Genomic DNA, 26181 nt, shown 5'->3' with positions numbered 1-26181 from the left:
CTGGACCAATCACAACATTGATTCACCGATCACCACCAGTTTTTTAATGTGCTAATTAAGCACCACCACTTTGCTGACCCTATATATATACTCCATTGTTTTTACTTCTTTTCTTCACCAAGCAATCACAAAAATGATAGTTATCAATAAGAGCTTCCTTACTGTGTTCTCCTTATTCCTTCTTGTTATCAACTTCACCTTCACCCATGGCGCTAGGTTTTACGTCACAAACAGATGCCCTTACACCGTTTGGGCCGCAGCTGTGCCAGGCGGCGGCCAGCAGCTGAACTCCGGCCAGACGTGGATCATCGACGTGGCTGCCGGCACTATTCGTGCTCGCATATGGGGCCGAACTAGTTGCAACTTCGACGGGTCGGGCCGTGGAAGGTGCCAGACCGGCGATTGTGTAGGTCTCCTTAGATGCCAAGCCTATGGGACACCCCCAAACACACTTGCAGAATTTGCCCTAAACCAATACATGAATCTGGACTTCTTTGATATCTCACTTGTTGATGGCTTCAATGTTCCCATGGAGTTTAGTCCGACGTCTAATCGGTGCCGTGGAATCCGGTGCGCCGCCAATATCAACCAGCAGTGCTTAAACGAGTTAAGAGCTCCAGGTGGTTGTAACAACCCTTGCACAGTGTTTAAAACAGATCAATATTGTTGCAATTCTGGGAATTGTGGACCCACTAATTATTCAAGATTCTTCAAGAATAAGTGCCCCGATGCTTTTAGTTACCCTAAGGATAATGCTAGCAGCAAGTTCACTTGCCCAGGAGGAACAACCGACTATAAGGTTGTCTTTTGCCCTTGAATTAGAATATGTACGTCGTACGTTACGTTGTATTGTGTTTTCTCACTCCAAATAAAAGACTCTATGTAATCAGACGTGCGTCAATCTTCCATATCTACGGTGCAAGCACTGGTATATTAATTTGGTGATGAGGTTTCACCAAAAAAAAAATTGCTGATGAGGTTATATTAAATTCCCAACCTATGATTACCTTATCATGAAATATAAGAGTTAAATAACTAATTTAATTTATTAAGTTAGTTATTTATATAAAATTTGTGCTAATTTTCCAAAATATCTCTTTGATTCTGGTGCAGTGCTGCATGGGATCATTAAACCATAAATACGATGATTACATCATAAAATCAGACGAACGTTAAAATAGCTTTTGCAAAAATGTATATGAACTACTCTTATTTGAGTTTTAGAAAGGTAAGAAACTTATAATTCATGTAAAAGTTATAATATACTACTTGTTATTTTTCATATAAGAACTAATTGACTAATTTAAAAATTACTTAAGTTAGTTATTGTAAAAAATACATATTGTTTTTTCTCAAAATACCCTTATTAATTATGTGTATTATTAACTATAACTATTATTTGATAAAACCTTTAATATATATAATTACTATAAGAACTACCTTAAAAAGATAAATAAATATGAGAGACAGTGAATTAGGATCTTATATTTAGAACTAATTATTGAATGTCAAATTAGCTCTTATATTAATAATAGAATGTAGTAATTATTTTTTATAGAACAATAATATGAATTAGAACTATTCTCTTGGAATTCAGTCTCTACGATTTTAGGTGTTGGTGAATGAAAAAATTGTTTTTGTTATCACAAAGTTTTTAATTGCTAAAGTAGTACAAGTTGTCAATACTTTAATTAAGAAGTTGTTGTCGTTTCATTGCTAGTGATCTTATATAATGTATTGTTGCTCAAATTCTGGCGACGGACAGTGAAGAGATTTTTTTTTTTTTTTTCAATGGAAGGATAATTAGATCATTTTACCATTTCAAAATAGTTCATAAAAATTTTAAATTTCATAGAAATAAAATTTCGAGGAACCATTTTTGGATTATGATGTTTTAGTGGACCTTGTTAGCGTACCTTTATCCTATGGTTTTTCTATGATTATTAATTAATGCTTCTAGAACCTGAAAATGGAGAGAAATTACTGTGTTTAAAAATGGGTAGGCCAAGAAGGCGGCTTTTAATTACGTCCAAATGTTGGGTTAAAATCCAATCAAATAGTTGTTGCTCCATTCTTGCTCAATCAAGATTTTTTTCCTCCTTTTTGCAACCAGACAACTAGCATATATATATATATATATATATAATTAATTTAAAATAGGATAAAGATGCATCCAACTACTTGTTCTTATTTTCCAAGTATACTCAGCACTCCGATTTTTTATATAGGGTATCCAACACTATGACATATCTTAAATGTTGCATAATTCTCATATCTTATCATATTAGTTTGAGAAAAAATATATTAGGAAATGATTAAAATCATGATTTTGTTATTATCATAACCATTAACCACAAGATCCATCGCACAATCTCAAGCTTAACCATAAGAAAAAAAGTTGCCCATAAGTTTCATGCAAGAAAATTAAACACAAAGAGGTAAAAAAAAAATCATATTTATAAGTTAAACCTGAATAGCGATAACAAGTCAAATTTTCATATTTATAAGTGGAGTTGTGTCTCTTATAAGTCAACTTTTACAAAAATAAATAAATTTTTTTGGGTACCTCTGCCCTGTATTCCTGCCTCAGAACTATATGTAATTTTGCCTAACAATAATTATTCCTTTGGTTCCTCCTTCTTCGTGTCATATGCTGCCGGGGAAATATTACCAAGAAATGGCTTCACCATGTTCCTTTTGGTCATTCATGCAAACTATGAAGAGTGTATTATTAAAAAATTATGCATAGGTATCTCGCAATTAGAGAGGTTAGCATTCTTATTCAAGATACTGTCATGTACTAAATATAGACATCTTTCTTAGTAAGAATTTAAATATTAATTCTTTATGTTGTGACAGACTAGTTTTTTTTGCTAGATCCAATCTTGTTAGTTAGCAAGAAGTTGTCGTTTACCCGCGTTGAAATGTATCTAATTTATATTAAGTTGAATATTTTTCTTCCCTAGGCATTAGTGGATGAGCACTAAAAGAATGCTCAAATAGTAAAACCGATTATATTAAATAAAATTAATTTTTATTAATCGGGACTGTCCACTGCAAATTACTTTTTGCAGCACTACTAGCGCACCAAATTCATGATCATTATAGTCATAATTATAAAGCTAAGTAATTAAGCAGCCTTCGTTATTTGCAATTGTCGATTCTTTGAATTGTTTAAAGTTGTAGTCATTATTCACTTCCATTTTTAAATGTTTAAAGAAGGGGTATTTCTGCATTAATTGGAAGACTTAATTTTGTGAAGTGAAGGATGATTTAATAAACAAATAAATATCTCATTATGTCCATGTACATTAATACCGATAAAATATTAACCTCAATTATGTGACTGACGTAAAACATCCTTTTTTCCCCCCTTCCTTTTCTATGTTGTTTGTCTAACCGATCAACATAAATTTTGGACAAAATTACTACGTTTTTATACAACTATCCTCTACTAATTGATGCAAGAAAGTCTTATCTAATTCCTCTTCCGGTCCTAAATATAAAACTCCTTTTGTAATATAAATTACACTACAAAAAGAGTTTTATATTTAGGACTGGAGGAGTAATATAGAAAGTACCATCTACAGTAATAGTTGCAATATCTTTATTTGTGGCGATGGATTGTTTGCTATGATTATTGTTATCAAACTCACAAATTCACTTTTTGAATTTAACGTTTTTACATAGACTCATGCTAATGTTTACTACTATTACCTCTATTTTTTATTATAAGATCCAATTTTTTGAATGGATTTGTTCCTTTTTATAAGATCTTTTTTGAGTTTGTCTGAATATTTAATGCAGTATTACCTATTTTGCCCATAATTTAATGTATTTAATATATTCTCTTTTTTCATTTATGTCACTATTACTCTCTCACATTTATCCATTTATATATAGAGGTATATTTGGAGAAAAATTTTACATACTAATTATTTTTAACTAATTTTAATTATTTTTTTTAAACTGTATAATTTAATTAAAAAAATCTTATAATAAGGTACGGAGTATATTCTATTATGCTGCAAAGTTATATAGTACAATAAATGTTATTCATTTTCTTTCAACATTATTGATCAAAATAGACTTTAAAACTCACAGAATTCTATTAAAAAGAGTGAAACATCAGAATTTGATCTGTAAACTTATGTAAGAAGCCAACCAACAAGAACATAGTAAAACAAGAATTGAAACCATCAAAAACCAAAAGTCAACTAAAACTCCACAAGTCTCTATGGTTTTATTACGCATCTGGTTCGACCTAGCTAGCTAGTGAAATTATTTGCAAGTAACTCCCGCAAAATTTTGTAGAGATTTATACATGTTCACTCTACACCAAAAATACAAATATTTGATGGTTATTTTTTTTATCATAATTAATGATTATAAACCATCAAATATGTAAGCATCCTATATTCACATGGTAAATAAACCTCAATATTTTGAATATTTGACGGTTTTAACAATAAATTAAAGCCGTCAAGTATTGTAACACATTAATCATCTTCTTGTATTAAATACTTAACGATTATTGAAAATAACCATTAAATATTTGCTAATCACTACTTGACGATTATTGACAACAACTGTCAATATGGGTAAACAGATAAAAAAAAAACATCTCAAGTTCCTTAATGATTTTTAATCTAATTGATTTTTGTGAACTTTAATTGAAATAATATGTATTCTAATTCCTTTTTTTTTACCACGCATGGATACAAAATTGACCTGAGTTAGAAATTAATGCGCACGGGCAGAAAGATAAGATAACCACTATCTACAGATTACCTCATTACCATCACATCATTATAACCACTATCTTTTTAATGTGTACCACATCAATGGTTTGTAAAATATCCGCTGTGTTTTAAATTTTTTTAATGCAAGGGAATATAATTATGGAGAATATAATGGAGTGTAATGCTGATTATCATGGGTTTGTTTGATAATGCCTGCCGTACTTAATATAAGAGCTTGTTTAATTTTTATTTTGGTCTTAAATATAAAATTCTAATTTATTTTGTTTCTCATATTTATTTATTTTTCACAAGATAGTTTTTATAAGAATAGTAGTTTTAATCAATATATTTGATCGATAAAGATATTTTAGAAAAGACAACATCTATTTATTATAAATAATTAATTTAACTAATTTTTTTAATCTATTTAAATTAGTCAACTAGCTCTTATATTAAAAACCGAATGTAATATAACACTGGAAATATTGAAACAAAATTAATTTTTTATATTTATTTTAGCGATCTTAAAAGTGAAAAGACCATAAAGGCCTCACAAAATTTTTTTCCCCTCTTTTCCTTCCATTCGATCTACCATAAAAATTATAGTTTCTTTCCCCTCTTCCCTTCAATCTTCCTTTCCCGAGCTGCCATAACATAATTAACCCCAACCACGCACACTCCGAAATCAATCAATTGAAAAAAAAAAAACAAAAACAAAACACAGAATCATATTGCGAACTAAAAAATAAATTTTTCATAAGATCACATTTGGAATAAATTCATGATGATGAAATCACAATGGGAGAGGAAAGACAAAGGCGGGGCTGGTGGGTCTCACAGATTTTGGTCTAATTAACGACCTTCAAATTTAAGTGGGAGGAAGATGAAGAAAATTTGGGTGGTGATCGATAAAGGCAAAGGGAGGAGTAAGAGCTAGTGGCGGCGATTTGTATGGATGAAAAGGGTGACAACGAAGGCAGAGAGGTGTCAGAGGTAGTTGACGAGGCCGACGACGAAGGCAGAGGGCGGAGGAAGGAGGCGATGAAGGTGAGGTAGAAGGAGAAGGAAGAATAATCACGAAGGTAAGAATTAAGGAATATGAATAAGGATATGAGTGTCTTTTAACATGTGATGTAATCCACATTCATGAGTTTCAAACGTATAATTCTAATGCACACGAGATTATGATTACATATAATTAATGTCGTTTCCTTCCCATTATGTATAAACCCAAGTAAACATACACAATAGAATCGATAAATATATATGTAGAGAAGATCAAACCAAACAGGCTATAAAAGTTTATGTGAGTTAGATCTTGATAATGCAAAAAGGATACAACAAATTGCTTGAGGCCCAAAAAGCATTTACAAACACGGTTTTATCATTGAGTTTCACATCAATAATAGGATCCAAAGCTGTATTATAGATCAATTGTTTCTTTATCAACTAGACTAATTCTACTTAACAATATATGTTAATAGTTCTCATCTCTATAAGGAGGATAACACAAGTTTGAATCCCAAAACACTTCCAGTCCAATAGAGATTAGTCTCAAGTCTAAAGTAACTTAAAAAGACTCTGAGTTCACACAATATATATATATATATATATATATATATTTATACAACTAATAGTTTTTAACCCGTGAAATGACTTTAACATGATGACACATAATTTGTTGCAAGAATTCTTTTTGCAACAAAATCTACCAATATAAATCGATATGTGAAATATTAGGCGATAACCAAAACAAAGTGATGCACCACATTTATTCACACACTATGAGAAGTGAAACTCAATGCAACACATAGAAAAAAAGGTAACATTTATGAATTATAACCTCTGGTTCTTAATATAAGAGCTAATTAACTAATTTGAGTAGATAAAGAATACTAGTTAAGTTAGTTATTTATAATAAATAGTGGTTGTCTTTTCTAAAATATTCTTGCTGATCAAGTGTATTTAATAGAATTATTATTATTACAAAGACTACTAGATAAATATGATAAACAAAATAGATTGAAGTCTTATATTTATGATCAAAATAAAAATTAAATGAGCATTAATGTATTAAGGAGGGGAGGTAGTAGCACTTATTTTCAATATAAATTGCTTATTTATCTTTAATATCGTTTTGCAAGTGAAAAAAATGTAGAAAAACAAGAGTGAATGTCTAGTTATATCGCACGATTATCTTCATCCTCCTCGAGATGGTATTTTATGCATGATTAAGCAAATGGAAGATATTTTAGGGCAATATCGTGACTAGACTAGCACAATATCGAGCCCCACTTCCATGACGTCAGGCCTGTTGCATCACTTTGATAACATCATCATCGTCAAAAATTTCAGAACAACCCAGCCTGATAAACGCTATATATACCCCACGTTGATATCTCTTTTCTTCACAAATCAGTCGCCTTTCCTTAAACCCTAGCTCAAAAAATGACACTCATCATCAAAAGCCACCTCCTGGTTTTACTATTCCTTCCAGCTCTCATCAACTTCACCTTCACCCAGGTCGCATGGTTTGAGGTCACAAACAGTTGCCCCTCCACAGTGTGGGCGGCCGCCATCCCGGCAGGAGGAGGTCGACAGCTAAACCTGGCGAGAGGTGGGGCTTCGGCATAGCATCAGGAACCGGCGGTGCTCGCATATGGGGCCGAACCAACTGCAACTTTGACTGGTCGGGACGTGGGCACTGCGACACCGGTGATTGTGGAGGCCAGCTCTCTTGCCAACTCTCCGGCCAACCGCCGGCCACCCTGGCGGAGTTCTCACTTAACTCAGGGGGTGATATGGACTACTATGATATCTTAGTGATAACTGGCTTTAATGTTCTGATGGAGTTCAGTCCAACCTCTAATTACCCTCTTCTCCGATGCTACGGCGATAAGTGCCCTGACGCTTATCTTTACCCACAGGACAGCAAAACTCGTAGTTGCAAATCAGGAACCAACTATAGGGTCGTCTTTTGCCCTTATTAAGATTAGATGCAAGTATGTAAAGTAGTATGTTTTCATATTCCTACCTTCAAATAAGGCAGTAAATGCAATGAGATTCATTCTCAGAACATCTGCCCATGTAGGATGTCTTTAATGCTATTGTGGTCGTCTTGTCGTCGAAGCTCCTTTGACCCCTCGAGCTTCCACATAAGTAGTATTTTTACGTTAAATTCTTATGCAACCTTTCGGTTGTCACTACATGGAGTGAGAATACGGGGGTCAACTGACATGATGTTGATTGGCTCATGACGGATTGAACCTATGCGGTGCGGGTAAACGGTATGTTTGTAGGTGGGTTGGGTTTTAGCCATCCCTAACCTGCCTTGATGAGTTGGTGGAAGTACTACCGAGAATTTCTACCTACATGTGAACTTGTATCATTGAAAATATACCCACTCCGTCCCTGTTTGTCAGGAACAATCTCTTTCATATAGTGGTTGTCCTTAAATATAAGAAACAAACCATTTTATCTAAAATTTTAAACTTATCTTTTCACTTTTATTTTTATTAAATATATGCCACTTATTATCTAGTTACACTAAATTTTTACTCACGATCTCTTATGTACTCGCTTTATAGACAAATGTATAATTTAAAAAATATGTATTTTACGTATTTATTGCTTTTAATTAAATTTAACATTTTGAAGATTTTGAAAGCTGTTTATTATAATAAGAGACTGAAGGAGAAATTAATTCTCAGCTTATGAGTAATACAATTGGGCTTAATGATATATGTGTTTATCCATAAACTTGGATTGATGTCTTTATTTTTATTGTGGTCGTCTTGTCGTCATAGCTTCTTCGACCCCTTAAGCTTCTACATAAGTAGTATTTTTACGGTAAATTCTTATGCAACCCTTCAGTTATCAGTACGTGGGCTGATAATCACTACTATAAAAAGTTAAATAAGTAGCACATGTTTTGTAGCTCTTTTTCGAACAAGTGCTACAGCTCCTATTTATATTTATATTTTTAACAAATATTAAACATTTGTAGTAGGTTTTTGAGAAAGCGCTACAGCAAACTATAAGTCTTTTGTAGCACTTCTTTAAAAATATACTGCAGGTGTTATATATATTTTTTATTTTTTAAAAACATTAAACAGCTATATATAGCCCTTTTTGAAAAAAACGCTACAACAGGTTATAAATCTTTTGTAGTACTTCTTTAAGAATGTGTTACAGGTGTTATATATATTTTTTAGTATTTTTTAAAAACATTAAATAACTGTAGTGCTTTTTTAAAAAAGTACTACGATAGACTATAAGTCTTCAACGGCTTTAATGCTGACCAATTCATGGGTTGTGAGTTTGTTTGTGACGAGTTGAACCCATACAGCACAAGTTAAAAGGTTCGTTTGTATGAGGGTTGGCTTTTAGCCAACATTGACTTGCCTTAGTGAGATGACTTTACTTTTTTTTTATTTTTTATTTTTAAATATTTTTTCCTTATGTAATATAAAAATATATAACGAAATTTTTGTTTTCCTTCAACATATTTGGTTGAAAGCATCAAATAAATGATATAGATATTTTTTAGTTTTTTATATAAGACATAACATATAATACTACCTCCTGTCTTTAATTAATACAAGACTTCATTTGAATTTTATTTTGGTTCTAAACATAAGACTCCAATCCACTTTGTTTCTTATATTTATATATTTTTTAAGGTAGTCCTTTAAATAATAGTAGTGCTAGCCAAATATACTTTATTAGCAAAGATATTTTAAAAAAGATAGTGCTTATTTATTATAAATAACCAATTTAACTTATTTTCTTAATTTACTTAAATTAGTCAACTAGCTCTTATATTTAAAATTATAGCTAATTCTATAATTATAAATTTATAATCATTAATAAAAATAAAAAATAAAAAATAAAATGCGAGTTAGCTCTTGCGAGCTAACTCATGACAAGTTGCGGGCTTGGTGGTGGGTTAAAAATGCTTACTTATTGCGAGTTGGATTTTAACCAATTCTAACCCCCTAATCTTCGATGGGTTAGACCTGCAGCTCAATTTTCTTCTTGTATACCAGTTAAGGAAGTGGAGCTGAACAAAAACGGGGGGCGATGGGTGCGAAATGAGGGAGGCAACAAATGGCTGATGAGTGACGGAATACATCATGTCTTAATCTCAAGAGTCAAGTTTATGTGTTTTATTAAATTTAATTCATTGTTTGTCCAGTCAATATAATATGTTATGATCAATGGTCAATAGTTATTATACTATAGTTAATAGCTAATATCTGTTAAAGCTAGTGCCTAGCATCAAAATTTTCTTAAACTTGTAACAAAATTGTAAACCAAAAATGAAAAGAATGGATAAATGCTACTACCTCCAGTTCTTAACATAATAACCAGATTAATTTGAGTAGATTAAAAAAATTAGTTAAGTTAGTTATTTATAATAAATAAGTATTGTCATTTTTAAAATACCCTTACTAATCATGTTTATTAGTTAGAACTGTCATTTGATGAAATTTTTAACATGTGTAACTACTATAATGATTACTTTAGAAGAAAATAGATAAATATGAAAGAGAAAGTAGATTGGGGTCTTATAATTAAAACCAAATTAAATTTCAAGCTAACTCTTATATCAAGAAGCAGAGGTAGTAGTCTGTTGTGATTAACACCTATTAAATTGTAGTTAATAATTAATTCATTGTTTGTACAATCAAAGCTTGATAGGCTTCTTATATATTACCACATTCGACTCTTAATATAAGAGTTAGATAAATAATTTATAAATATTAAAAAAATTAATTAAATTAGTTATTTGTAATAATAAATGCTGTCTTTTTTAAAATATTTTTATTAATCATGTGTATTTGAAGTACTTTTTAACAGTAACTTCTTATGCAATCACTATACAGTTACTTGAGAGTAAAATAAATAAATATTAAAGATAAAATAAATTACATTTTATATTTAAAATTAAATTAAATCTCTGATTAGCTCCTATATTTAGGAGGTTATATTTTGTATTATTTTACTAAGATGCTTTAGTGGTTTAACTAACTGCTAAGAAATGCGTGGCAGCTGGTGCTAACTTCGGCCTTGGACTGATTTGGCATTTGTTAAATAGTGGGGATTGATTTGGGGCTTACGCATTTTAAAAAGAGAGATTTTTCTTTCTCTCTCCGTTTTTTTTTTTTTTGCTCATCACAATTCGTTTCATAGTTTCAGAGGCATAATCTAATTATTTCAAATCTTAGCTATCCTCTTTCAATTCTATCCAAACATGTGGACGGATCACACAAGCAGTATAATTTTTTTAAATTGATGTGAATTTTTTACGCTACCCAGACAAAGAATTTTTAATTTTAAATGTGAGATTTTATATATAAAATTCAAATCACGTTACCTAAAAGAATTTATATGAATGCATCATCGCCGATTCATTGAACATGTGACCTTTTTTTTTAAATAAGAAAGCTTTTATGCCCAGGGCATAAATATGAAAGAGTTATTTCTTTCATTCTTTCAAAAACCTGGAGAGAAAGAAAACATATGATAACTAGAGTGGATAATAGGGCACAAAATCCATGATATATTGCACCATTTCCAAACCACATATACAGTATAGCTCATTCATCAAATTTTATACGACGAATATAATGTTTCCGGTTGCATGATAAAAGAGAGAAAATATAGTCAGCGTCGTAGCCAGAAACCAAATCACATACACTAATTATGTGGTTTCTTTTGTGAATCCTAAGCTTCTAATCCTTATAACAAACAAATGCATTATAGAATGAAATAGCTTGAAATATCCATAATTGTGCACAAAAACAAAACACAATGAGGGACTGTAAAAGCAAGTTTTTAGCAAAACGAGCACAACTCAATTGATAAGATTAAATCATACTACTTCCGGTCCTTGATATAAGAGCTAGTTGATTAATTTCAGTAGATTAAAAAAACTAGCTAAGTTAGTTATTTGTAATAAATAAGTGTTGTCTTTCCTAAAATATTCTTACTAATCAAGTGTATTGGCTAAAACTACTATTATTATAAAGACTACCTTGGGAAAAATTAGATAAATATGAGAGATAAAGTAGATTGTGATCTTATATTTAGGAACGAAAATAGTACCTCGTTATTAAAGAACTTACTTTTAAATGTTCTAAATTCATGTTAACCAAATCCAAAAGAACATTCCCAACTATAATAAAGGAGGAGTCAAAAAAGAGCGCAACACGGTGGCCATACACAAGAAAATTAAAAATTGAATACATCAGATCATCCAATTCAGAAACTAGGTTCAGACTACTGAGCATATACTGGACAACCCTAAGTGTTAGCTAAGATTTCCTCCAAATGCTCTCTCAACCTCTTTATTCACTCACAGTTCAAGCTGCATGAGGAGCTGAAGACCAAAGATCCCCTTCTGGGTAAATTGCAGCCCACGCAGGTATACAAGGAGCAAAAGCATTTTCAGCACCAAGCTCGCAAGGCTCGCAAGAATTGAAGAACCAAAACTATGATGCTCCTACAAATTTGTCCAGAGCAGATGTGTCTAAGCCTGCAAACTCCTTTACAGCTGCAGCCACAGAGAGTCCAAGCTTTACAGCGTCATCATTGCTTGGTGCCTAGATGATAATTCCGAATTAGCTGCAATGTTTCAGTACAGTGCATAACAGCTCAAGCAAAGGCTTAAGAACCTTTTACCTCAATGTTAAGGGGAAGGACAGGGTTATGGAGCGAGAGCCTGAGAAGGAGCCATCCGCCATAGCCAGAAACTAGGACCTAATTCATAACCAGAATAAGGGGAGACAAGATAAAATTATATTGAAAACATGACAAGAATACATAAACCAATTAGAGTAGGTAAGCTATTTTTATACTGGATTTGTATTTCATGGTTTCCCATTTCGATATTGAGATGCTTTTTCATAAACGCTTTGCAAAAATTCATTTTAATTACTGCCAACAGATTCAAATCTGTCTACAAATGAGGTCAGGCATACCCCTTCATAGTTTACAGGTGCCTTTTGTAGCTTTGGATCTGCGCCAATTGAGTTCTCCAAGTGCTTCAGCACAGCTTCTCCATAATCCCGAAATGATCTGAAAACTCTAGCTTCTAAGTGAGTTCACAACATCAGAATACAGGTGCACGCAAACAGAGTCTATATACAGCAACTTACCCTCCCTTAAGGTCCGGATGATTTTGGTTGATCTTTAGTCTCAGTTCCACAGCACAAGCTAGTTCCTGGAGTCCTTCTATTAAATCAGTCAAAACCTTGCTTCCCTCACCCTTTCCTGAAGCTCTTGCCGAGGCAAGTTTGTTTAAGATCTTGACCTGCATATCACAGGACCAACTATCATTTCTGTCCTCACAAGACATTTTTTCCTTGAAGTAGCATGCGATTTGCTATTATAATTCATCAAGTATTCAGATAATTTAGTTCTCTTCAATTTCTTCAATTTAATCTTTACAGCCTTGTTTGCTTAAAATGCAATGTGCCAAGGATATATGGAATAAGAATCGAGGCAAATTAATACGTTTTAGGACCAAAATGAGAGCGTACTCAATAGTCAATGATTGACTAGATGACATAGCTTCAATAAAAGCCTACCATGAGGCCTGCGCCATCATCAAGCCAGTGATTCTCCTTGAGAGCTCCGTGTCCACTGGTTTCAATTGCCAGATGTGACTCCTCGTCAATTGAATTCTGTCAGAAATATTGCTTAATGAGGCAGATATCTAGCTTATTACATAGAAATCAGAGATTCCATGTCAAAGCATGCGGAGGTAAAATAAATAAATAAATAAACAAATAAAGAATGACAAATATAAAGAATATAAATTTCTTCTGTGCATAGCTTCAGTTTCCGTTTTATCTGTTGGAAAGAGGAAAGAGGTAGATGCAATTCAACACTTTATTGATGAATATGGAAGCCTATATATAGGCCTACAATGACTTGGAGTCCACTCCATGAAAAAACTGAATATAATAATTAAAACAATGAAAGTGGGAAAGTGGGGGATATGGAATCGGATTACATGCGAGAATATGGGAAACTAACTTGACTTATTCAACTGATAAAATAATAATAAAATAAATCATCTACGTGCATGTGAAGCATCATTCAACACTCCCCTTTGCTTCAAAGCTATAGACACCCATTTGTGTTCTAAAATCTTCAACTTTTCCAATCGAAAGTGACTTGGTCATTATATCTGCAACTTGCTCTTTTGTTCCACAATACTTCAATGCAATAATGCCATCTACTACAAGATCACGAATGAAGTGGTGTCGGATATCAATGTGCTTTATTCTGCCATGAAAAGCTGCATTCTTTGTCATCACAATGGCTGATTTGTTGTCACAATAAATCTCTGTTGCATTTTGTTGTGGTTGAAGAAAATCTACCAATAATCTTCTAAGCCACACAGCTTGACAGGCTACTGAAGTTATTGCTGCATACTCTGCCTCAGATGAGGATAAAGCCACAGTGTCTTGCTTCTTCGAGCTCCATAAAATAGCACCTGAACCAAGGGAAAAAAGATATCCCGAAGTGCTTCTTCTATCATCAATACAACCTGCCCAATCACTATCAGAAAAGCCAAATAATTTGAAATTTGATTTTTTTGAGTACTAAATTCCAAAATCAATAGTGCCGGCAACATAACGAATGATTCTCTTTACAGCACCAAAATGATGTTTTGTGGGATTATGCATGAATCTGGAAACCACACTCATAGAATGTGCAATATTAGGCCTTGTATTAGATAAGTAGTTCAAACCACCTACCATGCTTCTATACCATCTTGCATTAGCAGGTTTAGTACTATCTGCAGCTCTTAATTTCTCATTCACATTCATAGGAGAACGTGCCGTTTTACAGCCCAACATACAAAACCTTTTGAGCAAATCCATAGCATATTTTCTTTGAGAAATGAAAATACCATTAGAGCATTGCTTCACTTCTATCCTAGGAAAATAATGCAATAATCCTAGATCAGACATTTCAAACTTTTGCATCACACTTAACTTAAAATCAGCAATCACCTTTTCAGAAGATCCCATATAAATCATATCATCAACATAGAGGCAAACCACTAAAAAATCAGAATCACCATGCTGTTTAAGATAAAGAGTGGGCTCATTATCACTCCTTTTAAATCCATTTTTATGAAAATAGGAGTCAATTTTATGATATCATGCACGCGGGGCTTGCTTAAGCCCATGCAAAGCCTTTTTCAACTTATAAACTTTACTTTCTTGGCCAGTAATAACAAAACCTTCAGGTTGAGAAACATATACTTCCTCTTTCAACTCACCATTCAAAAAGCCTATTTAATATCAAATTGAAATACAGGCCATTTAAGTTAAGCAGCAAAAGCTAGAAAAGTTCTCACCGTTTCAAAATGAGCCACAGGAGAAAAGGTTTAATCAAAATCAATACCTTGTTGTTGAGCATAGCCTTTAGCTACTAAGCATGCTTTATGCTTTTGCACACTATTATCTGCATTATACTTGATTTGAAACACCTACTTGAGCCCAATTACTCTCTTACCTTTTGGAAGATCAACTAACTCCCATGTATCATTCTTCTTGATACAATTCATCTCTTCAATCATTGTATTTTTCCAAACTTGCTCTTTTTCAGCATCCACATAAGACTCAGGATCTGAAATGAAAAGAGCATAATTACAAGATTCATAAATCTTTATCAAAGATCGAACCTTTCTAGGAGGAGTTTCACTTGAGGAGCTAGTGAATGAACTTGCTGGTGAAGATGTAATTCTGTCAGCACTAGAAGGTGATGACTGTGGTGTTTGTGAGCTACTACCACCTGATGTAGATAACTCTAAACCTGTTTGATCTGGTTCAGAATTCCCTGCTTCAAAACTTGTTGGAACAGAAACAGATTTTTCATCTACCTTGCTACTCCAATTCCAACTAACTTCTTCATTAAAAACAACATCCCTACTAATAATTATCTTGCCACTAACTGGATTATACAGCCTATAAACTTTGGATTGCAGGCTATAACCAACAAAAATGCATTTTTTAGATTTTTCATCAAGTTTTTGATGAGATGATTTTACCAAAGCATAGGCTATACAACCAAAAACTTTTAAGTGGCTTACCCGGGGCTTTACACCTCTCTATGCTTCATAAGGTGTCATGTTAGGGACTGCTTTTGTGGGAGAAAGATTAAGTAGATACACTGCTGTAGCTACTGCTTTTGCCTAAAACTGATTTGGAAGCTCTCTGGCTTTCATCATGCTTCTAGCCATTTCAACCATAGTTTGATTCTTCCATTCAGCAATGCCATTTTGCTCTATCATGTGTGGTGAAGTGAGTTCCTTGTGAATACCATTCTCCTCACAAAAGCTAGCAAATTCGTTAGAACAAAATTCTCCTCTATTTGTACGCAAAACCTTTATGCAACAATCACTTTGCTTCTCTACAAGAACTTTGAATTTCTTAAAATTTTCAAACACTTCATACTTTAATTTCAAGAAATAAACCCAGCTCATTCTGCTATAATCATCAATTAACAACAAAAAATATCGACTGCCATTCAAAGATTCAGTATTCATTGGCCCACACAAATCTGCATGTATCAATTCAAGCCATTGAGAAGCCCTCCAAGACTTCCCTACAGGAAAAGATTTTTTTTACTCTGTTTTTCAAAACACAGCCTTCACAAAAATCAATAGCATCAATATTTGGCAGCCTAAAAACCATATCCTTTTTACTCAACAATTGCAACCCATTAAGATGCAAATGGCCATATCGTAAATGCCACAAATAAGAACTACTAACTTCTTTAACAGCCAAAGATCTTTTTTCAACAGAAGAGATGTCAAGAGGAAACATTCTATTTTTAGTCACGGGAACTTTTGCAACTATTTGACCAGACTTCTTATCAAAAACATCACAACAGAAATCATCAAATGTGACTCTAAAGCCATTTTTCATCATTTTTCCCACATTCAATAAATTATTAGCCAAACTAGGCACAAGCAAAACATCATTCAACAACTTCTTTTTACCATGGTCATTATGAATAGCAATCGTACCTCTACCTCTGACTTGAACTTGCTTATCATCACCAAGTCAAACATCAGATTTGTGTGATTCATCTAGCTCTTCAAGCAGTGAATGTGAGCTAGTCATATGATTGGAGCGTCCGCTGTCAATAAACCATATATCTTTTGAAGATTGAGTGTCTGGGAAATGTGCCATAAACAAGGTCTCTCCCTCTGTCTCTGCAAAGTCAGCATGCTTTTTCTCACCTCTCTGCTTTGCCCAACAGTCTACCTCTTTGTGCCCAAGTTTCTTGGACCAATGACATTGAATAGAGCCTTTTTGAAAAGCTCCATATTGCTTTGGCTCATTCGACCGCGCCTCTGCCATTACCACAGCCTCTGCCTCTACCTCTTCCACGAGAACCACCTCTACCATTGCCTCTACCTGCAGAATCCCCCTTCACCTGAAAAGCCTGCTCTTTACTTTTCTCTTGAAATTGATTAATCTTGTCCTCATGAGGTTGCAAGGAACTCATTAATTCATCAAAAGAATACTTTGACATATCATGTGCCTCCTCAATTGCAGCAACAACAAAAAATGAAGAGTAAGAGTTCATAGAATTTTTGCAACAATTGTTTCATCAGCAATTTTTCCCCCATAGGACCTCATTTTATTAACCACAGAACTGGCTCTAGACAAGTAATCTTGGATAGACTCAACCTTTTGCATTCTGAGATTCTCAAATTCACGACAGAGTGATTGGAGTTTTGCAGAGATTACCTTGTCAGAACCCTGAAACTCAATCTTCAAAATCTGCCATTCCTCTTTAGAAGTCACTGCAGAAGCGATTTTGGAAAAGAGACTGTCGTGCACTGCTTGCTGGAGGAAAAATAAAGCTTTTGCATCACGCTTTCTATTTTCCTTCAAATGTTGAAAGTCTGTATCTGAGTCTGCGAAACCGTCCTCAACCAAATCCCATAAGTCTTGAGAGCAGAAGAGGGTCTTCATTCGGATAGACCAAAACTCATATTTATCACCATATAATATAGGAATGAATGGTTGGGAGATTGTAGAAACCCCGTTGGTTGCTGAAGAAATACCGTTGGTCGCCATATATAGCTGTAGCGGAAGACGCCCAGTACAATGAGAGAACAAAGCTTTAGTGCTGTCAGTTAGTGAAGATGAGGAAGTACGCTGCAATGCGATTTCTGGTTCAGTTCACTCAAGGTATCTCTCACTCACAAGAATTGTATTGCACTCTCACATAGGTCGCTCGCTCACAGGAAGGCTATTTCACTCTTGCACTATGTATATATCTCATAGGCTTAGATACCACGATTGTTGGAAAGAGGAAAGAGGCAGATGCAATTCAACACTTTATTGATGAATATGGAAGCCTATATATAGGCCTACAATGACTTGGAGTCCACTCCATGAAAAAACTGAATATAATAATTAAAACAATGAAAGTGGGAAAGGGGGGATATGGAATCAGATTACATGCAGGAATGTGGGAAACTAACTTGACTTATTCAATTGATAAAATAATAATAAAATAAATCAGCTAGGTGCACGTGAAGCATCATTCAACATTATCTACTTGTCAATGAGCAGCAATAACTAGATAGGATGCGTACTAGGATTCATTGTCGAATAAATTCAATTAAAATTTATGACGTTCAAATCTCAAACAATGGTGAAGTATTCTTGATATGTAATTATGAACTATGATAAGATTTGGTTAAATTTATTACTTATTTAGATTGTTATCAGGATTTATTTATATTAGTGAGATTTGGATAAGATTAGTAGATTTATTTATTCAGATTTATGCCCATAAATAAATGCGGCACACGGACCTGATTTGCCTTGCAATAAGATTCATATTTTCCCAGAGTATTCTCTTACTCTCAAACCCTTATGTTTTCTCGACATCTCTCTTTTCTCTCTCTTTCATGATCAAATTCCATAACAATTCCGCTCCAACGACAGGGGTGCCTCATATGACAAAAATCATCCATATTATCCATGGAAAAGCCATGATAGAGAACTTCTCATCTCACCAGTCGAATAGCTTCATCAATCACATTTTTGTAGCCCCTCCTGAACCGATGATGTTTCCCACCTTAACAGAAAGTGCAGTTAGCATGTTACGGACACCATCTAAAAGCAAAATTACTTTGAAATTCAAAATGAAGCAAGGACAGGTTTGGATTATTCATTCCATAAGTGGTTTTTTTGAAGGCAAAGCTACTTTGAAATTCAACTAACAAAGAATAGGTCCGAGTTATTCTAACACCAAGTCACCAAGGGGGCTGTCAGAGGCTAAAGATCATGCCCAAATTAAATTCGTTCATACCAAGCTTCTTCTCAATAAATGAGGTGAGGCCATCAGACGTCACACTGTCTGTGACAATTGTTGTTAAGGCAAAAGGTTATACTTCCTCCAGAACAATAGCTGACATTCAAGCAATCAAGCGATTCCGGTTCAATTCACGGCCAGTGGAGTCCACAGCAGCAGATCTAGACGAAAGTGATAGATGTTGATTTTGCTTTTAAAAAAAAATAATAAGCACATGAATGAAATAAATAAGAAAAATCTTTACCTGTCAACATCAGTATCAAAGATAATTCCAAGATCAGCTTTATTATCAAGAACCGCCTGTGTTATGGCTTTCATTGCTGTCTTATCTTCTGGGTTAGGGATATGATTTGGAAACAAGCCTGAACACAAAACATTGAGTTAAATTTTGACTACAATACACAGCTCAAATCAATTCCCAAGAGATAGATATTACCATCTGGCTCCAAAAATAGACTTTCAGTAGTAATTGCACCCAGTGGTTCAAGAACTTTAGCCTGGTTAATCATTGATGAAATGTATGAATTTCTTATGTGGATGTTATGCATAAGATAAAAGGAATTTATGTGGATGCTATGCATAAGATTCAAGCTAAGTGGTCATAATGGAGGAAGGCAATGAGAGCCATTTATGATTGCAATGTACCTCCTAAGCTTAAAGGAAGTTTTATTTAATAGCTATAAAGTTAGCAACGTTATATGGCAGTGAATATTGGGCATTAAAAGGATAACAAGATCAAAAAAATTAAGATAGTGGAGAAAAGGATGTTGAGATGGATGTACAATCATACAAGAAAAAAGAAGATCCGCAATGACTGCTTACAAAGAAAAGTTGGCATGGCATCTATACCAAAAAAGATGGAAAGAAATCGTTTAAGGTGGTTTAAACATGTGCAAAGAAGCATGATAGTCAGTGAGGAAAGTTGAGCAAATAGCTTTTAGCCTTATGAAAAGACGTAGAAGGAGACTGGAAAAAATACCAAAGAAATCTCTTGGTGAAAGGTATATATGAAGAGTTGATTTTTGATAGAGCATAATGATGTAATGTAATCCATATAGCCAACTTCATTTAACAAGATAAGGTTTGTTGTGGTTGTTTTTAGCCCTCCTATTGTTTCGTCTGATTTCACTTTGCCAATCTGAAGCTTAGGAGTAATGCAGTTAGTGCTTTGCAAGAGCAGTGATTGTTGTGATCCAACATCCACCCCTTGTCTTCCTCCCGTCAGATTTCAAAAAAGACTGTGTGTGAATGTCATAGGCACTTCTAAACACTATCAATTTGTCCGTAGAAAACTGCATGTTTGTTAATGGTTTAATGAGTATATATTTTGTTCCTTTAGTTTGCAAGTTCATTTTGATGGATCTTTCTGACATAAATGCCTTAATACTCAAAATATTATTTGAAAAAGAACAAGGAGCTAATAAAGACCATTTACCGCAAAAAATCCTCCTGCTCCATTGCCTGCGTCCACAACTATGTGGAATCCCTCCAATGGCTTCTCTGTGGATTGATAATATCATGCGATAGTTAGTGAACAATACATATAGGGAGAAAAAATTGGCAAACCAGAGAAGTACTTACAACACTATAAAGAGTCTCTAGAGGCAAAGAGTCTCTTTTCTTATCTACACTTCATTTAAGAACTTAATATCTATATCTCCTAAATATACTTACTGTCATGCGGTATTTCAGGGAATTCATACCTATATTTCCAGCCGCTTTACGAACTGCCTTCACCAAATCAGATGTATACACAGCCATGTAATCAACTTTCTTAATGGATTTTGAAGCCTTTCCCTCCGTATTCATCAAACTCTCTTTTGTAAATTTTGTGTATATGTCTGCAGCTCGGTCTAAGATGTCTGTAATGTCAGCCTTCCCAAGCCCATCAGAGTTTGTGAAAAATTTAAATCCATTCCTGTTGAAAGGCAGATGACTTGCTGTTCATAAACATGAAAATTTATAATCAGTGGATGTAATAATATTAAAAGGTGATGTGTACATGAAACTACTTTAGTTACCACAATCCAGATAGAAATTTACTCTAGAATGTAGTTTGCACCACACACAGAGTAGTTAACAGGAAAGTGTCAAATCATGCTTGCAGAGTTTGTATTAAATATTCAACCTAACAGCTTGAGTTCTTGTGTTAAAGTAAAAGTTTGTCTTACCATAGTTAATTTTTGTAAGTTTTTAAAAGCTTAACTATTTTTCCTCTTCCTTATTTTCCTTTTGGTGTCAGATCCTTGTTCGTAACCGTCAAAACTTCAACAGAGAGGCAGATGCTGTTGGCTGTGCATCTCTACACTTGAAGCCAAAAAGGATTTCAAGCAACAAAGCATGTTAAAGGTTCTTATGGCATTCTTGCGATTCTGTCTAACAACTCAAACTTTTATGTTTGATGGTTCCTAAACAATAGGACAAGATTTCCATTACCTTGTCCAAAGTTTTAAAAAGTTGAAGAAGATAAAATGCATGTAATTGATTGGGGTATTTTGGGAAATATAATATTTATTTATTACAAATAACTAACTTAATTAATATTGTTAAATTAGTTATCTTGCTCTTATATTAAGGATTGAAGGCAGTATTAAATAAGGGGGAGATAGTATTGTGCATATGTTGTTAACTGAGTTACCGAAATGCAGACGCAGGCACAAAGCGTTTTCATAAGCTGCAAACTCAATGGGGCATTCCAAAGTTCATCGACCTCCAGTCGTTCCATAACCCTTCAAATGGATTTTTGATTGGGGATGCCTGCGTTTTGGGAGCCGAAATCTTTGTGATCAAGCCTCCATCCAAACAAGAATGCCTGTCAATTATAGAAGAACCTCCTCTTCTTTCTTATAGGTGGAGATTCGACAATTTTTCAAGAGCTAATCTAGAAAAGTACGAGTCTGCACTTTTCTTTGCTGGGGACTACAAATGGTATGAAACACTAATGCTTCCTAATCTCTTGGCCAATCGCCTACTAACGTTTTTGATGGAATATTGGTTATTATATGCTCGAGTTTGAGTCCTGAATGTGCTTTCTCCTAATATTTTCTTGTTTTGGGTAAAGTGCCAATCTTCAAAATGTGGTTTTTTTAAAATTAAATTTTAAGTGATATTGCGATATCTGGCGATGATAAAATGGTGGAATTATGAATCTTTAACAATTTTTCAAAGAAATTAAATCGGCATACGTACCGCAAAATTTCATCAGCATAAAATATTAAAATATCACTCATTTCATATGAAACATAATTATGAAGAGAAGATTGAGGTATGTTGGTGCCTTATAAAAAACAAGAGGTTAATTAATATGGGTCCTCTTCTCATGAGTTTCAAAAAGTTCTGGGATTTGCCTGCCATCCCTTAAAGAAGGATTTACTTACTTACCCTTAATGAGATTTGTTGTCTCTTTTTGTTGATTAATAAAAGTTACATTATCTTCATAATTCCTTTTCCTAAATCATATTTTAAATGCATGAAATATCTTATTTTGGTATTATTGCTGCAGGAAACTCGTTGTCTACCCTAATGGGATATATGAGGGCAAAGGCAATAGTATCTCACTGTTTCTGACCATAGACACCTCGTCAATTCCACCCAACACTAAATTATATGTGCACTGCATTTTGCGTGTCAAGGACCAAATCAAGGGGCGCCATGCCGAAACAAAATGTGAGGTCCACAACTAAATAAATTTTGTTTTATACTATTTCCGGTTCTTAATACAATAGTTATATAACTAATTTGAGAATATTAAAAAAATTAGTTAAACTACTTATTTATCAGAAATATGTATTCATCTTCTTAAACTAGCATTTTTAATCATATACATTATATCGTTAGAATCATTTCTTGATAAGAATCTCTTTTAATCGATAGGAATATTTTAGGAAAAGCTAGTAAATAAAGTGAATTAAGATCTTATCTTTAAAATCAAATCCAACCCTCAAACTAGTTTTTATATTAATAATCAGAGAAGTAGCGTTGATATTTTTAGTAAAGAATATTTTGCTAAAGTTTCGTATTAAATATTTTATTGATAAAAAGGGTCTGATAATTTTTTATACACATAAATCACTGTTATTCTACAGAGTACTGGCGCTCTAATTTAGGTTATCCTTATCAATAAAACTTTTGACATGTAGGAGATTTTTAAATCAAATTTCTCTAAAAATTTACAGAGTCGCATGATGTATTTTATTTTAATTTAACTGTTCAAATTTATTGTGGGGACTGCTGGTAAAAAAAGAAATTATTGTGGGGACATGATGTAACCATTTTTAATGAAAAATTTGTAAGTGATTAATTTAAATTGATTTAATGGTTATGATATTTTTATAAAAATTTTATATGTATTTTTGTACAAAAAAACTTATGATGTCGCATACCTATAGCCAAATACCTTATGAAAAATAATTCAGAATATCTTTAAATTATTTTAGACTTGAAATTAATATCTGCCTGTTTTTTAGAGCGTTAAAAGTCAAAGTCAATATAACTTTGTAGCGTTGTCTACCCCTTTGAAATAGACTTCATTAAATGTGCGGGTAAGGTGGCGAAATACGGTGCATAATAAATGGATGGTGGAGATTGAATCTAACGTGAACGAGGAATCCACATGCTCAAATCATGGGTGGCGATTCTGTGCTGCGGCCAACAGAGGCAGAGAGATGCTCCTTTTCAAAACTAGCCCTCCGATTGATCATTGGATAGCTATTATGTAATGTCACGGAAATTCCTGCCCCTCTCACCGGAAAGCAGGCAAGAACCTCTGCTTTTATGGCTGGGGGCATAACTGCTTTTCACGCTATTTATATTCATTTTATTTAATTATTTAATTATTTTTTTACCAGATTATTTAATTATCGATAAAGACGTAGATTCTGGGAGATTATTAGGCCACGTTTTCTGATTTTCTGTGGCTCTAATTTTATTATTATAATGTATGGAATTTGGTTTGAGGATTGAGTGATTTTGTGCGTAATTTCGGTGTTAGTTAGTGTAGATTTTTTAATAATTATAAATTAAAACTCATTACGTTTTGTTGTCAAAATATTTTTTTGATGCATTGGAAAAAATTTTCAAAATATTTTATTAAACATTAAAAATTACGTCATTGGACAAAGGTTTTTTTTAATAAAAAATTTTGAAATAACTAAGTTTTATTTTTGTATTGAAATATTTTAAACACTAAGAAATAAGTTCTTCATTATACAAAACAGTAGGATGAATTTTTCAATTTTTCCACTCTGTCTAACAATAAAAAATTATTCATTCCTATAGGCACTCTTTGATCCCAGATGCTGGCTTTGGTCCTGATGAAGAGAACAAATGCATAGGTCCAAATATTCTTTCTTTTTTAAAATTACCTTTAGGTTTAATTTTTAACACATGAAATTAAAATAATTTTTTACGTTTTATAAGTTAAGGTGATAGATATTTATTTCAAACCTTAAAAATAATTTAAATGTGATCATCACATGATGGCAAGAAAATTAGAACCATAACATTTTTTAAAGTATTCAAAGCACTTGAACAAAAATTTTTTTAGAGTATTCGATGAACGTTAGTGTTTGCAATTCTTTAAAGTGATATTTACAATTTATTTTTACTAAAAATTTGTAAGACCTGATTTTCATTAAATTTATTTATTTATATATTTTTTTTTTCAGAATTGAAGTGCCGTCTCTTATGTTTTTTTTTTTATAATAAAATTTTTGGAAAGAGGTTGAGCTCACCTACGATCCAAGGGTAGGGCGAAATCTCCTTTCCTCCTAGGTCATACCAATGTTGGGCAAGGCGAGCCGTCAATTACTCTCAGGCATTTACCTGAGCACCTAGGAGCTAGGATGCCTCCCCAAGCGTCACGACTGGAACCACAATAAAGTAGTACTCTTCAGGGATCGAACACATACCAACTTAGTTATATGTCTCACCCTTTCACTAACTGAATCCACGGATGATGGGTAAGTGCCGTCTCTTATTTGAAAAGGAACAAGTTGTTGTGGACACTCTGGGGACCAATATATTTGAAATTTGATGGTCAGGATATTAGCCATTCAACTATAAGAGACCCAAAACGTCACACTGTTTGTTTGGAGCAGAAAGGGAGTGGCCCAATGGCTTCATTTAATTCTGATGAATTGGATCATAATTAGCAAGTATTGGGTCAAGTTCAGAAATTAGCAGGACCATCTGACGGTCTGTCGCATGTTAAATTCTTTTAGGTCAATGCTACCAAAAAAAGTCTTCTTTACCAACAAGTATTGATCTAAGTAGAAAGATCTTGAGTACTTTAAAAATCATGTTTCAAGTTTAATCTTTAGAGCAGTGTGTCTGAAGAAAATATTATTGGGAGGGGTTCTCGCCACGACATCTGATAGTACCTTAAGAGATTAGCTTATTATCATTCGGGTAGAAGATATTTTGGACAACCCAGAAAAAAATCTTCTTTTAACGACTAATAAAGTTGGATCTAGTAAAAGAAGTTAGTCCTTTATAGCTCAACGAATTAAGATTTGAATTCTTGTTGGGAGAGTTGACTCACATTTAGTGTCTAACAATGTTTTAAATATGATTGCTTCCAATAAGAGAATACCCGTGCCTAGCATTTGAAGGAAAAAAAAAGCTTCTTTGAACAATCAATCGGGTTGGATTTAACAGAAAAGGTTAGTCTTTCAAAACGTGGTGAACCAGGGTTTTAATCTTCATTAGGAGAGGTGTCCACACTTAGTTTCAAACAATGCTTCAAATAGGACTGCGTTAATAAAAGAATACATATGCTTAGTTTTTTTTTTTTAAAAAAAAAAAGCTTCCTTGAACTCTTTATATGAGTACATGGGAGACATGTGAGAAGAGGTGGTGGGGTGAGGGAATTGGATTCTCTCCATTACCTTCCCATCCTCTTCCCCTTCACTACCCTCCTTTTCTCTTCACAACCATTAGATCAAAACTCCAATGGTCCAGATTTAATGTTTTATAACATTTTATAAAAATAAATATTATGATAAAAAATAGATAAATAAATTTAAACTGTTAAAATCTAATCTGAACAGTTCACAACTACAGATTGTTATTA

General features: G+C 33.3%; 1 protein-coding gene and 2 pseudogenes across 1 annotated transcript; 2 read left to right on the top strand and 1 right to left on the bottom strand.

Moving 5' to 3' along the window:
- Positions 1-133: 133 nt before the first annotated feature.
- On the top strand, positions 134-817 carry LOC114726969 (protein P21-like). Its single transcript, XM_028913680.1, has one exon. The coding sequence runs from the start codon at positions 134-136 to the stop codon at positions 815-817; it is 684 nt and encodes a 227-aa protein (XP_028769513.1).
- A 6373-nt stretch (positions 818-7190) lies between these two features.
- Positions 7191-7732, top strand: LOC114726917 (thaumatin-like protein; annotated as a pseudogene).
- A 4505-nt stretch (positions 7733-12237) lies between these two features.
- Positions 12238-21834, bottom strand: LOC114726907 (phosphomannomutase/phosphoglucomutase-like; annotated as a pseudogene).
- Between the last annotated feature and the right edge of the window lie 4347 nt (positions 21835-26181).

The sequence above is a fragment of the Neltuma alba genome, unplaced genomic scaffold (genome assembly GCF_004799145.2).
Source record: "Neltuma alba isolate B1F8T4 unplaced genomic scaffold, ASM479914v2 tig00002421_pilon, whole genome shotgun sequence".
NCBI lineage: Eukaryota > Viridiplantae > Streptophyta > Magnoliopsida > Fabales > Fabaceae > Neltuma > Neltuma alba.
The sequence above is the reverse complement of the archived record's forward strand: the minus strand, read 5'-3'. Positions and strand labels throughout refer to the sequence as shown.

Excerpts from the sequence above, each read along its gene's own strand:
- LOC114726969 (XM_028913680.1), top strand. The coding sequence starts at position 134 with ATGATAGTTATCAATAAGAGCTTCCTTACTGTGTTCTCCTTATTCCTT.